Here is a 15416-nt window from a genome sequence, read left to right as displayed (position 1 = left end):
TCACTCTCGGCTGCGCACACGCCCGTACAAACTCTCACACAGACACACGCGGGGTGCGCTGCCGCCGCCCGCCGCTGCTCCTCCTCCCGCCACCGCCTTGAGAGGGAGAGAGAGGGAGGCAGAGAGAGCGCTTTGTCCGCGCGCCGCCGCCCGGCCCGGGACTCTGCCCCGAGGAGGCAGCCGCGCCGAGTCCCCGCCTCCGCCTCTGCCCCCGGGCGGGCCGGGCCGGCCGCGGTGGGGGGAGCCAGGCTGAGGGTGGGGGTGGGTGGCGGGCGGGCGGAGGGCGGGGAGGGGGGGCGGAGGAGGAGGAGGAGAGACGAGGGCAGCGGAGGAGCCGAGGAGCGCCGGGTACCGGGCCGGGGGAGCCGCGGGCTCTCGGGGAAGAGACGGATGATGAACAAGCTTTACATAGGGAACCTGAGCCCCGCCGTCACCGCCGACGACCTCCGGCAGCTCTTCGGGGACAGGAAGCTGCCCCTGGCGGGACAGGTCCTGCTCAAGTCCGGCTACGCCTTCGTGGACTACCCCGACCAGAACTGGGCCATCCGCGCCATCGAGACCCTCTCGGGTGAGCAGTCGGCGCTGTCCCCCTCCCCCCGCCTCGCCCTGCTCAGGCCGGGACGGCGCCCGGAGGGAGGCCGAGCCCTGCGGGCGGCGCCCGGCGGGGGCTCCCGCGCCCGCACGCTCACTTCCACGCACCAGACCCTCAACTCTCGCCGCCGGCCCGCTCCTGGGACGGCCCGCTCCCCTCCCCCCACGGCTCCGCACTCACCTCTCGCCCTCCGAGCCGCGGCCCTAGGGCGACCCCCGTGCCGCTCCGAGGGTCCCCGGGGCTCGCTCGCTCTCGGGGAGCACCCCCTGTTCCCCTGGCTTCCCGAGCTGCTCTGCAGAGTTCCCCCGCCCCCATCCTTAGCGAGCCCCCGTCCCCCCTCTTCCCTGACCTTCCGGTCACCCTCTTTGTCAGGGACCCCCCCCCAAATCCTGCATCTCCTTCTCCCTCGACCGGACCTTACCCCTTCCCGTGCCTCGTGCCCAGGACCTCTCGCCCTCTGGCGTCCCCTGAGCCGCACTCTCCTTTCAAGCCCCCTCCCCACCTCGCCCCGCGGTCCCCCACTTTCGGCACCCCCTCGGCGCCACCCTGATGACCCCCTCCGAGGTTTCGGGGCTCCCCCAAGCCCAGCCCCTGCACGACGGCACATCTCTCTCGGTCCTCTCCCGAACCTCAGTCCCCTCTCGCTCGTCTCCCAAGCGCTCCTATTTTTCTCTGAATTTTTTGTCCGATTTTATTGAGAAGAACTCGGGGCTGGGGGCTTTCCGCCGCCTGTCCCCCCGCCTCCCGCTCGGCCAGAAGCACCTTTTTACGAGGTGCCCTGTCTCAACTCGGTGGGGGCCCGGGCTTAGAACGGGGGAAAAGGCGACCGGGGGGCCCGCGAGAGCGCTGGAGCCCAGACGGGAGACGGAGAGCGACACACACACACTCGCGCGCGCGCGCACTCCCCAACTCTCCCTCTCGCACACGCACCGCTCGGAGCCGCGCTCGCCCCCAGGCCCGGAGCCCGCGCCCCCCGAACCCCGGCCGGCCCGAGCCCCTTCCCCACCGGCGCGCGGGGTGGGGGCGGGGCGGCGGCGAGGCCGGAGCGACAGCCAGCAGCCGGCGGCGCCTGGGCTCTCGCGGCGGCGGACCCGGGGGGCTTCGGCGCGGCTCCTCGGGGCCACGGGGAGGAGAGGGCAGGGAGGGCAGCGCGGCGGAGCCTTCGGGACCCGGGGTAGCGGAATGGAGAGGTGGGGGCCGGGAGAGGAGCGGGGCCGCGCCAGCCCTGCAGCTTGAGTTTCAAATGAGCTCATCCTTTCAAATTGGCGCCGCTCTTTATTAAATTTGTTTTTCCGGTAATGCCACCCACAGCTATACCTGGGGTCGGATCCGGGCTCGCCCCCTCCCCCCTCCTCGTCCCAAGACCCGGGGCGCCCACCCTCCTTCCCACTGGGAACCAAGTTTGCCCAGCTCGAGCCGGGTAGGAGATCCCTGGAGGGCGCCCGAAGGCGGAGCCGCAGCGTGGAGTTCTGTGCGTGCCCCTCCTAGACCCCCGCGGGGCTGGTCGCGGCAAGGTTCTGAGTGCTTTAATTTCTGTTTTAAAGGTAAAGTGGAATTGCATGGGAAAATCATGGAAGTTGATTACTCAGTCTCTAAAAAGCTCAGGTAAATATATTTTGCTTAGTTATTTTGTGATTGGGCTTACGTATAAGTAAAAAAACACACTCAATTTTTAAAAATGTGCTTTTGTAGTTTTTTTAAAAAAGGCTTTTGTTTGTTTTGTTCGTGGAGATAACATAGTTTGGAAAGTTGCATTTTTTACTTTCATTATATAAGGTGTTTACTGTACTTAGAAAATATCTGGTGCCTTATTGGGGTGGGGGGTGGCGGACACTAGCTCTGTGAAATTCGCTGGGATCGTTTAACTTGTTTATCAGAACTGGCCTCCCACCCCCCACTCCCACCCCTACCCCCAGGACAATGGCCACAAATGCTTGTCAAGACTTCCTGTGAGATGTTAAGAGTAAATATTTACTGTGTCAGCTAAATTGCTGAACTAAACTTCGCGATTAATTAGTTTTCTTTTTTAGATAGCTTAATGTTGAATATTAAAATAATTCAGGAAGGGGTCCATATTTTGCACAGCCCTCTAAAGAAGTAGGTTGTTTGGATTGGATGGCAGTTAAAAGCCAGAGTTTTTTAGTCACTGAAACTACTGAATATTGCTTCTGAGCGTTTTGTTGTTGTTGTTGCTTTGAAGATATATTTGAGGCTGAACAAATATCACTGTGAAATCCATAGTTATATTAAAGTGCACTGTTGTTAATGAAGGAGTGAAAAGTTTTGTGGAGGTTGGGTTTCTCCACAGTGGTTGGCTTACATGAGAAATATCTGTCTATGAGGAGAGAATGAGGGAGAACATCTTTGTTTAAAGTTTATTGTGGACTTTAAATTTGGGCCCTTTATTACTCATTCTTAGATTTTTTTTCTCCTATGTGTCCTAACTTAGTTTATATCCCGTTCACATACATTTCTGCACCATTAGTCATTAAGCAGCTGAATTGGAAACTCTTAAGTGAAGTCTTTGATTTACCACCTTTACAATTTGTGATACTCAATAGTGTAACCAGTAAGTTTTGTCAGTATTGAATAGATTTTGAAACAAACTATCTTAACTTTATAACTACTTAGATGTTTTGTTAAAGAGGTTTTTTTTTTTTTTTTTTTTTAACGTGTGCACATTTCTGGATATATTTTATTTTAACTAAGCAACAGGGTATCTTTTGTTTGCAAGTGATTCTGTGACATATCAGAAAACTACTTAATACATTTTTTAAAAGAAGAGGTAGAAGTTACAATTTGCAGTTTCATGTGTACTATTAAGCTAGTTGTTCTCCCTAAGAAAAGATGTAATGTGTAACTGATTGCTATTTCAGTGAAGTATTCTAAATTTGTATACCTTCCTATAAAAAATTTTTTTCTTGAGAAATCCAAGTTGAAGCTCTCTGATATATTAAGTATTTATTGGCAGTTTAAATTACTCATCTTACAACACTTGAAGATGTGAATATATTGAACAAGGTTGAAAGAACCACCCAAAATATTTGATGGGTTATGTTTCTATAAATACCTAATTCTATTGGCTGTACAGCTATTTTGATTCCTTTTTGGGGTTATAATTAATAAAAATCACTATAATTTTAACTTTGGTTAGTTGGGGTCTCATTTCATGCTGCAAAGTTCATTATTTAATGTTGCAATATAAATGAAATACTAGTTTATCTAAAGTTATTAACATCTAAAACTTGCCACAAATATACTACTATTTAACTTTTTTCTTTTAAAAATACGGTGGTTATTTGCTGTTAGCTAGTGTGTCATTTAAATAATTTTGTTGTGTTTATATAAGGATTCAGAATCAAAAGCATGTCCCAGATTTTTCATGTTCCTTAAATAAAGAGCAATATAGGAGTTACACAGTCCTATTAGTACATGGTTTCTTTGCACATGTGGGCGATATGAAATACCTAGGAGGTAGATTAAAATGCGCTGGGTATGATTCACTACACTGAAGACGTCTGACATACCAAATGTATGCATAAGCTGCTGCTCTAGAGGGTTGCATCAATTCTGATTGGATGGTTTTAATCTTTTTTTTTTCCTTTATTAGTTTAAAATGCAGAAATTAGTTACTTGTACTGCAGGCTAAGGGCGAGAGAGCTAATGACTGGTGTTGTGTACTGAGCTCAGACTCCTGGGATGAGGCAGCTGTACTCCTGGACAGGGCACTACCACGGTGGTGGCTTTCAAAAAGCAGGGCACTGTGACATTTGAAACCAGAGCTTTTATGTTATATGGTGACTATCTTGGTGTTCTTTTGTTGCATTTCCATGAAAATTAACAAGTTAGAAGCAAATTTGTCTGGGTCAAGTCAGTTCCATATGTGGTTTCTGTGTTAGTTGAAGTGAAAATGTGAAGAAAACAGTTCATCCTCATTGCTTGCTTACTTAAAAAATCATTCAACAATTGAGTGCTCATTTTCTTTATATTGTTCTGATTTCTTTCTGTTCTCAAGCATCAGTTTTAATATCTACATTCCAAATAGATTTTTTTAAGCTAATGATACTTTGGGAGGAGATGTTTTTATCTTAAGTTATGAAATTATTGGCATGCCATTTGCTTACCAATTGGGTCTTTTGTTAAATATCATTCTAGCATCATTTTATATGTGCTATTATAGCAACAGACTAGACACCATTATTTTCTCAAGGTCATTCAGAAGTAGAAAGTTCTTTTTTCTTTTCGCCACATGTGTTTCATTCTTATTAAATGCAAATTATTGTAATGTAAACCTTGTACAAACCATCTATTTCTCTTACTTTCTTAGTTGGTTTCAGGCTCTGTTGAATAAAAATGTTTGGATCCTTTTTCTCTATTCTTATTTTTTGGTAGTATGTATGAATCAAAGATTTCTGAAAGAGGAAAAACTGCTAAGGGCTTTAAAATTCTGTTAAAAGTGGTGGAAACTTCCTTGATAGGAATTTCATTTTTGATGTTGATGAAAGTTTAGTTTTAAAAAATATATGTATATCTATATATGATTCTACACACATGCGCGCACAAGCACACATATTGCCATAAATTGTTTTGATCTAAGACATACGCTAACCTGAATGTGCTTTGTAACTAAAGTTGAATGATTCTGTGAGAAACAAAACTTTGAAAAATGCAATTTCTGCCCACTTCTAGGAAGTAACTAAGTGATGCTAGACATGCTTTCACTGAGATGGTGTGAATACTATGAGGTAGTGTAGGAAAAAGCTATGAATTTGTCTTTCATGAGTTAAAAATCAGTAATTGTGTTCTCTCCAATGCAAATGAATTTGGTCTCCTATAGGAATGTTAAAGAAAACAGTATCTCAATTGTATTTTGCTTGTATGTACTACATTGTGTATAGTTGAATTAAATACCAAAAAGGAAAAAAAAAAAAAAAACCAACCTCAAGTCTTCCCTGTAACAAAGGCTTTTGCTGCATCAATTTTTAATTTTGTAGCAACAGAAAACACTTTATTAGGTTAAAATCATATGGTAGCCTCCTATTTCAAGAATTTGTTGAATTAGAAATTAATGCCTGGATTTAATTATATAGATTTGATGTGTGGCTATAATATATATGAGTATAAAATATATATCAAACTGTAAGGTTACTTACTTTGGTTTGGCTTTGAGTTGGACATTTAGTTTCCCATTTTAAAAAAGGCTAATCATTTTTTCATATGATTCTAGGTAATGCCATAGAGAATCACCCATTTTTGTGACCTTTAAGACATAAGCATTAGAATTAAAATAGAAGCAAGAAAGAAAAAAATTACTTGATAATTCAGGTGATGATGTAGGTTTAAAATTCCATTTTACATTTTTAAAAGACTGGTCACTTGATGTTTTTACATTATTTAGCTAAATTTTAAAAAACACTGAAATCTACAAATCAAAATAGATTTTATATCCTGCTTGATTTTCCACTTCTCCAAATTCATACCAGTTTTAAATTGTGTTGTAGCCATTTTTACAAGTATTAAATGACTAAACACCTAAACATTAATTCTAAAAGTTGATTTGGTAATATGTAATACATTTGCCAAATTGTTTTGTAAAATAATAATGTTTCCTTGTAATTATAGCTGAGTATAAGATGACCAGTAAGGGATGGTCTCAGAGTTTTTTTTTTTATTTTGTTAAGCTGAGATTATCATTTCTATAGAGAAGATGAGAGAAAATTAGTAGTGTTTGTACAACATTTTTGATACATGATGGTCTAAAGGACAATATATTTTCTTTCAGAAGAAGAATTTTAAAGGACATTAGAAGATTTAAAACTAATTGCAAATCAAAATTAACATTTCACTATTATTTTGAGTAAATGTTTTTATTTTATGAAGGTTGCTCCAATTTTTCAACTGGGGAAGATATAAATGATGTTGAAATGTGCATAAAAGGATAATAACTTAGGCACATTTATTAAAAGTCAAAAAATGATGAAAATCAGATTTTTACAGGAACTGTTATACATATTTGATACTTTTCAGCTTTCTAAATATTTGCTGTCTACTGCTGAATCACTCTTCCAAGTCTGCTAATGAAATCCTCAAAAGTAGACAAGCAATTGGTCAGAGTTGTTAGAGGATATTAGTTGAGCTAAGTGTATCATCTCTGTGATTCAGTGGGGTGTGTGTACATGGGTGTGTGTGTGTGTACGTGTGTGCTTTGTGGGGGACGGTAGTTTCAGACAGATGATATCAAGAGGCAAGGGAAAAAAACCTTTAATTGAACAAAAATTGCTCTGGATCTCAGTTCTGGCAAGGGAAATGAAAATCACTAGGTGTTTGAACCTTGTGGCAAAGGGAATCAAGTGCAATGATATTTGCCTTGAGTGATGCATAACTTCTTGTAAGTAGTTAACCTTGCGGAAGCCCAGGCACAGGCACCTGTAATGGCTGCTTCTATGAGCATGCTGCAGGAAGGACCATCCAGGGCAAAAGCTGTCCCCCCTTTTTGCTTGAATGTCCCCTCTCACTAATAGAGTTAGCCAAGTGATTCTGTGAAGGCTTTGATCATCTAAAAGGCATTTTTTAAGTCTTAGAAAATTCGAGATTTGAATATGCATTTTCATTTAGACATCCTATACTATGGAAGGCAGTATATTATTTTGCATAACAAAAGTATGTTGCGAATCAATTTTATTAGAAGAAGCATGGTAACGAACTGGTTTCTTTGGAGGCTGTTAAAAAAGTGGAATTATAAATTTCAAAAATATATTTTAAAAAATTCTGTTTAAATACCACCAAAGTGTCTTGAGTGTTCTTTTTGGTTTTAAAGAAGAGTGGTGGGTCTTAGCTAAACCAATTTTTTAAACTAGTTTTCTAAAACTTTTAGTCAGAATTTTTAGTCAAAAGTGTAATCTCTCAAAAGTTATGGTTAACCTCTTAATTTGAAGGATGGGGCAGTTCTGTTTAACAAAACACGTCCAAATAATTTTATCAGTCAAGGTTTATTCTTTTTGCAGTCAAATTCAAGTTCAAATTAGTTTGAGTAGTCACTGAAAACACTATCATTGAAGAAAACATAATAGCACATAAACAGCAAACACCTACCAGTAAAGATAAGTCTTTCCTCCCGTTTATCACCATTAAAATATTTTTAAAAATCTTTTACTTTATAATTTGACTTCATGCTTACAAACTTGTAATTTTCATTTGGTGGCATGGACTGTATGGGTTCTATTTTGGGCAGCAAAATTGCAGAGTGCTCAGAGCATTATTTTTAAGGTTTTTCTTTTCCTGTTTTGATCATGGACTTTAGTCTGGTCTTTCCATAAAATAGTGAAGAAAAATTATTTTCTTTTACAAAAAAATTCAGATCCTGTTGTTTTGGCTTCCAAAGAGGAGGGGGAATGAATAACTGTTTCTTTAATTTGGTTTAGAGTTTGATGGCATATTGAGATGTGGAATAAGTAGACCGGAGAAAAATGGATGCTTTTGCATTAATAGCAGACAGTCAAGTCCAAAAGCTAACCCGATGTCCATCATTTAATAGACATATGTCTCCTCCCCAAGCCTCTGGTTCTTACTAAATAAGAAGCTTGCATTTTGGGGGTACATTGCGTTTGTTTATTCCTGGGTTTCCTAGTTATTTATCTGTTCTACACTTTATTTCATAAAATGTGAAGATTTAGTTAGAATTTTCCCATTCTGTTTACTACCAAGAACATTTCATAAAATAGGTATTTTAATAAGTCCAATAAATGAAAATTAAGAGTTCTGGTGCATGTTTTAGACTTTCTAATATTTGCCTAATCGTAAGAAATGTTGTACATAATGACCAGGAAAATATGTATGGGACCATTCCAATGAAAATGCTATTTTCAGTTTTTCTTATTATCGTATAATTAATATGTACTAGCATGTGAGAATTTGCCTTAATGGGAAGCTTGGATTTTTAATTTTTGTTTTAAATATGATCAGAAAGGTTGTTTCATGATTCCATGGGTTGATATGTAAATACTGGTAGCAGCATTATTTCAGAGAGAGAGAGAGGTATTTTTATGCACCTGCATCTTATATTCATCTAGTACTAATGATGTCCCAGCTTCTTCAACACGTTATTTCATTTATTCCAAATAATAATTATGTGAAGAAGATAGGATAATTAATATTGTCCCCTTTTTTCAGATGAGGAAACTCAGTCTCAGAGACATTTAAAAATTTGCCTAAGACCATATGGCTATTAAATGGTAAAGCCAGGGCTAGAACACAGGTTTTCTGATTCTTGTTTTGGTGTACTTCACCTACATTTACTCTTTTTAATTAAAGAAGTCAACTAAAAGTATTATGAGGTTCAAAGGATGACATTCAAGAGTGATAGAAATATGTGAAAATAGATTTGTTTAGGAATGAGCCTTTGCAGTGATCTTATTCTCACTTCAATTTGCATGATCTGTTCTTTGTTACAATTTTTAGAAAAAAAAAAATTAGAAATAAACAAAGGTAATTTTAAAATTATGAGCAGCATTACCTCCTCCTTTCACCATGCTTCCTGTAGACAGAAGTGGCAGGTATGCCTAACTAAGCAGGTTAGATTTTGTTGTCTTGTTATATTGCTTTTTTCAGTAGTTTCATTCCTTGTGTTGTGAAATAGGACATTGCCAAGAAAGACGTTTCTTTAAACATCTGAGCTGCACAGATTACGCACGTAGCCCTGGTCAATGATGTGCCCTGTGGTAAATGAACGTCTAGTACAAGGAATCACTTGGGTGGGTTCTTCACAGGTTTCAGCCAACCCATTGCTGGAGGCCAGGACCGTGTTTTGGTTTAAGTGTTTCCCTGGTAGCTGCCAGGTCTTTCCCCAGATTTGTTGTTTCTCTCTGCTTCACTTTCTGTACAGAATATGGCCTCTGGCCTCTCCTGTGGGGATGGAATGAGTATTAATAGGATAGCATCCATAAAGTTCTCAGAGTTCTTCGTTAATGACATAATCACTCAAAAACATATACTAAATAACTAAGCACGTGAAGCAGTCTAAGTCCCCTTAATTGTAAACTTGTCCTGCATTTGTTCTCTCATTTACTTTAACTTTTGTATACCATCGGATTTATGGTGGTGGTGGGAGGGAGGAAAGAATTATCAAGAAAAAAAAGGTGAAAGAAGGTTATTTCCAACTTCCCACGCATTTCATTTCTTTAACTTAGTACAGTCCAGAGTGGAGTATTGCATGTTCTGTGGAATTCTAACTTGGAAGATGGGGAAAAAGAGGGAAGATAGCTAATACCAAGTAGCTGGTGTGCTAGGCACTGGACTAGGCCTCCTACATATGTGATTTTACCCTTAAAACAGTCAGGAGGGGCCTGTGTTTCATTCCTTTCTCAGATAGGGCTGTAGAGCTTCAGACTCCAGAACAACTCCTTTCGCCTGATCAAACCTGCTTCAAAGAAGCAGTGGCCTTGTTATTACTCTTGCTTTCTGTCTAATTTGAATACAGTAGCAGCACCCTAACAATAAGGTAGGAAGTTGTGATCCTGTGTACATAGGTTATAGAGTAACTTTGTATATTTTTCCTAACTCAGAATGAGAGATATAATTTAAATGTATGCAACAGATATGTTGAGGAGAAGAGACTAAAGTTTAGTATATTTTTAATTTAGTGTAATTGAAAAACAGCTAAAAGTGTTAGTCATAACTTGAAGAAACTTTCTTGAAGTAGTCCTAGAGTAGAGGCATTTTTAATTATATAAAGATAAACAGATGTTTTTAAAAATCATTGTGGTTGAAAGTTAAGTGTAAAAAACGTATATGATGTAGTGTTGGGGGAGGGTCTGTATTCATGCCTTTGGCCCAGATATTTTTTTAAATCCTGAAAAAAATTCAGGCTTTTTTGTTTAGGACCTAAAATGTTGCCCAGAGTTTGGCATCCTTTCATTTTTATCTGTATGTAAAAAAAATGTCTATGGTTTAGAGAAGGAAAATATGGGATTCTTGCAAATTACTTCTTATAAAATGATTTATTTTATTAACAGAAAGTTTTAAACCTTTTTGACACATGAAAATGTCAGTGAAAACACAGGGAGTAGAAAGATTCGTATGTTCTTTTTGACACAATGCTTAAGCATACTAGACGTTCGTGACTTTTTTTTAGTAAATAAGGCTTAAGATACAATTATATTACCAGTGAAATGAGACATACAAGAGTTTCGATTCCAGATAGAGAGGTGATGCTTTTTTGATGAGAACATAATTTTATGAAATTTATTATGACTTTAAAAAAAATGACTTTTCTCAGTCAAGAACCTCTAATAGAGCTTAGAATATTATCAGAAAAGACATTTTTATTACCATGTTATATATTCTCTTTATTCTTTCTCTTCATAAAAAAAAGTGAAAAATATGTAATCAAATGGTGATTCTGTGGACAGGTTACCCTCAAACCAATTCTTGAAACAGGATATTTAAAAAAAGCTCGTATGAGGACAGGCTACATTGTTTTTGTATTACATGGAGACCTGTTACTTTAGTCACCCATGATCTTTGTGATTTTAACAATGCATATTTGGAAAAATGGATATTTTCTCTATCCTCATGTGGATAAGGTTTTGGAGTAAAGTGTTTGTGCATCTTAATTTGAGAGAGTTGGAAGTAGATAATGAAACAGTTTAACACTGAAAAAAAGTGCAGTTTAGCCTTTTCAATTATTAAGAAAGAAAGAAAAGAGGAAGGGAGGAAAGGAGGCGGGAGGGAGGGAAGGAAGGAGAGAGGAAAGGATATAGGCAGCCATAGAAACATAGGTGACTGAACTATGTCATGTAGCTTGTACATTCTCTCTTTCTAATTCCAGAGCACATGGGAAAGGCTGGTACTCACTGACAGTATGTAGAAGACAGTAAGTGACTCCGCTGGTGACAGCACAACTGGGAGTCTCACACTACTTGTTCTTTTCTTTGACATTTAAAAACTCTAGGAGTATGTGGCTGGGCTGCCCCACAAAAGGTTTTGAATTTCTTTCTATGAGGCTCTGCACTGGCCACTTCACCTCTCTCTCTTACTTTCCTTCCCCTTTGCATTTCCGTGGGGATGGCTAAGGAGGGCTGGAAGGTGCCTGGTGTGCAGGCCTGCCTCCAGCCCAGTGCCCCTTCGTTGGCTGAGTTGGGGAAAGACAGGGAGACGTGTGTGCGCTTGCTCAATGTGTTGGAATGTATGGGTTCTGTGGCATACACTTACTCAGAATGTGCAACAGACACACGCTCCTCAATGGTTATGGGGGTCACGCGTCATAGGCTTTCGTGAGTGGTTGAAAATTTGGGAAGGAATTTCCCAGTGCTGAAAGTTTAGGTTACTTTTTTTCCCCCTGAAGTGCAATTGTATTTATTCTTTATAAAGGGAAAAAATCTATTTTTTTTAAAGCCATTTTTAGAAAAAATCTGTGGATGCATAAATAATCTGGCCTTTCTCCGGGATCCAGCTGTACTCTTCTTCCCTTTCTCTTCAAACTGATATTGATGTCTTCAAATCATGGACACTGAATTTGTAAACTAAGCTTTTCAGAACTCCCTGAGTTGTGTTGCTGGTAAAGATGATGAAATCAAGGATCTTTGGAAACCAAGTTTTAAGCTCAGATATTTTAAAACATAGGATTTAGTCTCCCTTTTAAGGAATAAAGGACAAAATATTAGTTGGTTAATATTGTTTAAATTTTTTAATTGCTTAATATTTTTATTTTTTTATTTTTTCATTTTATATATTTTTTTTCTTCACAAAAACTTTGAGATGACAAAAGTGCTGATGGCTCAATTATTTGAAATGAAGACAGGGATTTAGGTTTATGAAGCAGATAAATTAAAAGGAGATTTTGTTTTAAGTCTTATAAAAGACTGGGAACAGGTGGTTGATTCCAGTATAATTTTTTATACATGTTAAGAGGTTTGCTGGGGAAGAGTTAGCTTTTTGGTTCATTGATTTTTGTGTTAATGGTTTGCTATACGTGCCTATTTCCATAATGGTTTCAAAACAATAGTTTTGATATTGAAAATGACTTGTGGCTTTAGCTCACTTATAAGGATTATGGTCAAGGTGTTGATACCTGCTTTAAAAATTTCTAGACCAAAGTCTTATACTTTATTCCCCATGGCAGTGCTTTTAACAGTGTGTTCCACAGAGCCTTACGATTCTGAGGAGATGCCAGGTTTATGGGAAGAAGGGGTGGACATATCTACATGGGGGATCCTGGCTTCTTACCTCTCTCTCAATCAGAAGACAGCTGCATTCATTGCTGTTTCATATATTGAAGTTCCATCTAGAGTACAGTTTAGAAAAGGGGTTTGCTGCTTTAAAAAACAGTTTGAAAGTATCATTCCTCTAGTATGTAATTCTGGGCCTTGAGTCCATTCTTTGATCAGGCATTCTAGCAGATCCAAAGTTCTTCTTGAGGAAAGTTTAGCTCTTGTCTTTGTTACTTCTGAATCTACTTCCTGTGGAATGGCCTTCCGTCTCCTGTCACTTTCGCTTTAGTAACAAATGTTTGCTTTGCCAACTGCATGCCAACTACTAAATCTATGGATTTTTCTACAATCAACAGCACAGAATGTTTGCCCTTCAGGAACTTTCCAGGGAGCTCCTTGACCAATGATTGCACTCTAGCTCTTGGCAGAGCCATTAGAGTCAACTGACTTTGAAGAGTGATGGGTCTGGTGACATGGAACCCCACTCGTTCATTGAGAGCAAGTTTTTGCTTCAGGCGGTCCAGGCAGGTTGGCCTTCCTACCCCTTCTTCTAGCAGAGCATCCCTACTTTTAGTTGTTGTATATGTTGGGGTTCTGTGAACACAGGGGTGATCTTCAAAATATTTACAACTGGTTAGAATGGATGCCCAACAAATGAGAAAGGACGTGAGCCATTATTCTCTAACACACATGTCCTCAGTATCCGTCCTGCATACATGATTCTTGTTCCAAAACAGGATATTACTTCAAAACATATATATTATTCTCTCAATGATTTCTTAACCTATGGCCGAGGACTCTTGGAGGGACTTTGGCTTCTGTATTGTTTCCAAGAGCCTTCTGGGTGGTTCTGATGCCCAGAGAGAGAGGCTCCCTTCTCAGCTCTGCTCCACACCCCTGTGCTCCATCATGCCAGCTTCCTGTGGGTTGGTTTTCAAAGACTGATGATTTTATATCATACACCCAAGTTTTTGTAGTAAGACTGTTATAAGAGACCACCATATATTTGCAGGGGTCCACACTCACATGCCTGCAGATGACATAAATGGTGGCAAGGGGGGATTCTGTGGAGTCCAGGAGGGGTAGCTATTAGTCTGCTCCAGCCAACTGCTGCCATGTGGAAATGTAGAGCCAGTATTCCCAAATCTGATTTTTCAAGAGAAGCCAGAAGTCAGAGTTCTTCTGTTAAATGTTGTTAACAATGCAAAAATCTTTGTAGATGCGGTGAGGGTCAAGGAAGATAGCCATGGGTTGAATGCGGCCGGTGGGTAGCCACTTTGCAGTCTGCCACGTGAAAATCTGCATCTTCTATAAAATATTGTTGAAGACATTCTCCAACATGTTTGATATGTCTCACCCTTTAAGGCTTATCTATAAGTAAGAAGGAAAAGTCCTTCTTTTGATAAACTGGATAAACTGGTAGGTCTCTTATCTAAAGACAATAGCTGTTTGGAAGCTCAAAATTAAAATTAGATCTCAGTTGCAACAACAATCTTTAGTTTCGTGGAATAATTGTTTTCTCCATTATAAAGTACCCCATAGTTTTAACTTTATGTAATGATCTTACTTTCTCTTTTATTAAACCATCTAAAATCCTTTTGTAAATATAGAACATACATATGCCGAATATATGACAATCTGATAAGTTTGTGTATATAGTATTTCATGATACATGTTCATGAGAAAAAAAATAAGCCTGTATTCTCGTATAATTGGAGAAACGTGTTTCCACATCAATCTGAATTACACCCTCTCCAATTAAACACTGGGCCAACTATAGATAATGTTTTAAACCATTTCCTAAGAAAATATGATTCTCATATGTCCAGCAAACATCTTTTTCAATAAAGAACTTGAGTTCTGCCTGTAAATCAACATCCGATATAAGGCAGGTAGTTATAAAAGCATAGAGTGTACTCGGTAGGAAAATTCAGTGGTGAAAAATTGTGCTTTTAAATATGTTTGAAAAGTGTTTTGGTTACTATCGCACTTTCTTGTGTTTAAGTTGAGGAAATTGAAGGCCATATGGATTCTGCTTCTGGGCCCTGGGTGCAGTAAATACTCATTAAGGCCAAACTAAATGAAAACTGCCAGTTGCCTAAGGGACCTTTTTTTAAAAAACAAAAAACAAAAAACAAAACAACAAAACTATTCTGACAGTTGGAATTAGCATTTTAAAAATGTATCTTTGTTCTGTAGCTTACGTGCATAATGAAATAGTTCATTAGTAATCCCTGTAATGGTGAGGTAAAGCACTTGTCTTGGAGAATGGTAGTTATCAAGTCATGTATGGTAAGGCATAATAGAGTGGCATACAGGAGTCTGGGAATTCAGGATTTCATTTGGCTTCCCTCATTTGTGATGGATCTAAATGGTCATCAGTTCCACAAAAATAGCCAACTCTGTTTTTTGGACTGGTCTTTTGAACTTTAAAAATTTGAAGTTCCATGAGATCTGGGTTTTGTCTTACTTTTTATTTCCACTGTTGCATCTTGAATGCCTTAAATAGTGGAAATAGCTGCTTGTTAAATATTTTTGAATGAATTAGTTAAAACTAAATTTAAAATTAAAGTTAAATTTAAAAAGCTGTAATAAGATATCATTAATGATTTACTTTT

At 39.7% G+C, this 15416-nt stretch overlaps 1 protein-coding gene across 4 annotated transcripts in view; it reads left to right on the top strand.

Annotated features, from left to right (window-relative positions):
• Window positions 1–292: 292 nt before the first annotated feature.
• Window positions 293–15416, top strand: part of IGF2BP2 (insulin like growth factor 2 mRNA binding protein 2) — a 146796-nt gene continuing 131672 nt past the window's right edge. For 2 of the 4 annotated variants that reach the window (XM_070242669.1, XM_070242668.1), the window contains exons 1-2: window positions 337–568; window positions 2137–2197. Coding sequence is in view for 2 of the 4 variants with exons in the window: in XM_023623471.2 (XP_023479239.1) it covers window positions 391–568; window positions 2137–2197 (239 nt within the window). In the remaining 2 variants the exon portion in view is untranslated. Of the gene's footprint in view, window positions 569–2136; window positions 2198–15416 lie in introns of all 4 variants that reach the window. The other 2 variants (XM_023623471.2, XM_023623472.2) reach the window with 2 other exon arrangements.

The sequence above is a fragment of the Equus caballus genome, chromosome 19 (assembly GCF_041296265.1).
Source record: "Equus caballus isolate H_3958 breed thoroughbred chromosome 19, TB-T2T, whole genome shotgun sequence".
NCBI lineage: Eukaryota > Metazoa > Chordata > Mammalia > Perissodactyla > Equidae > Equus > Equus caballus.
This window is presented reverse-complemented; position numbering and strand designations above follow the sequence as displayed.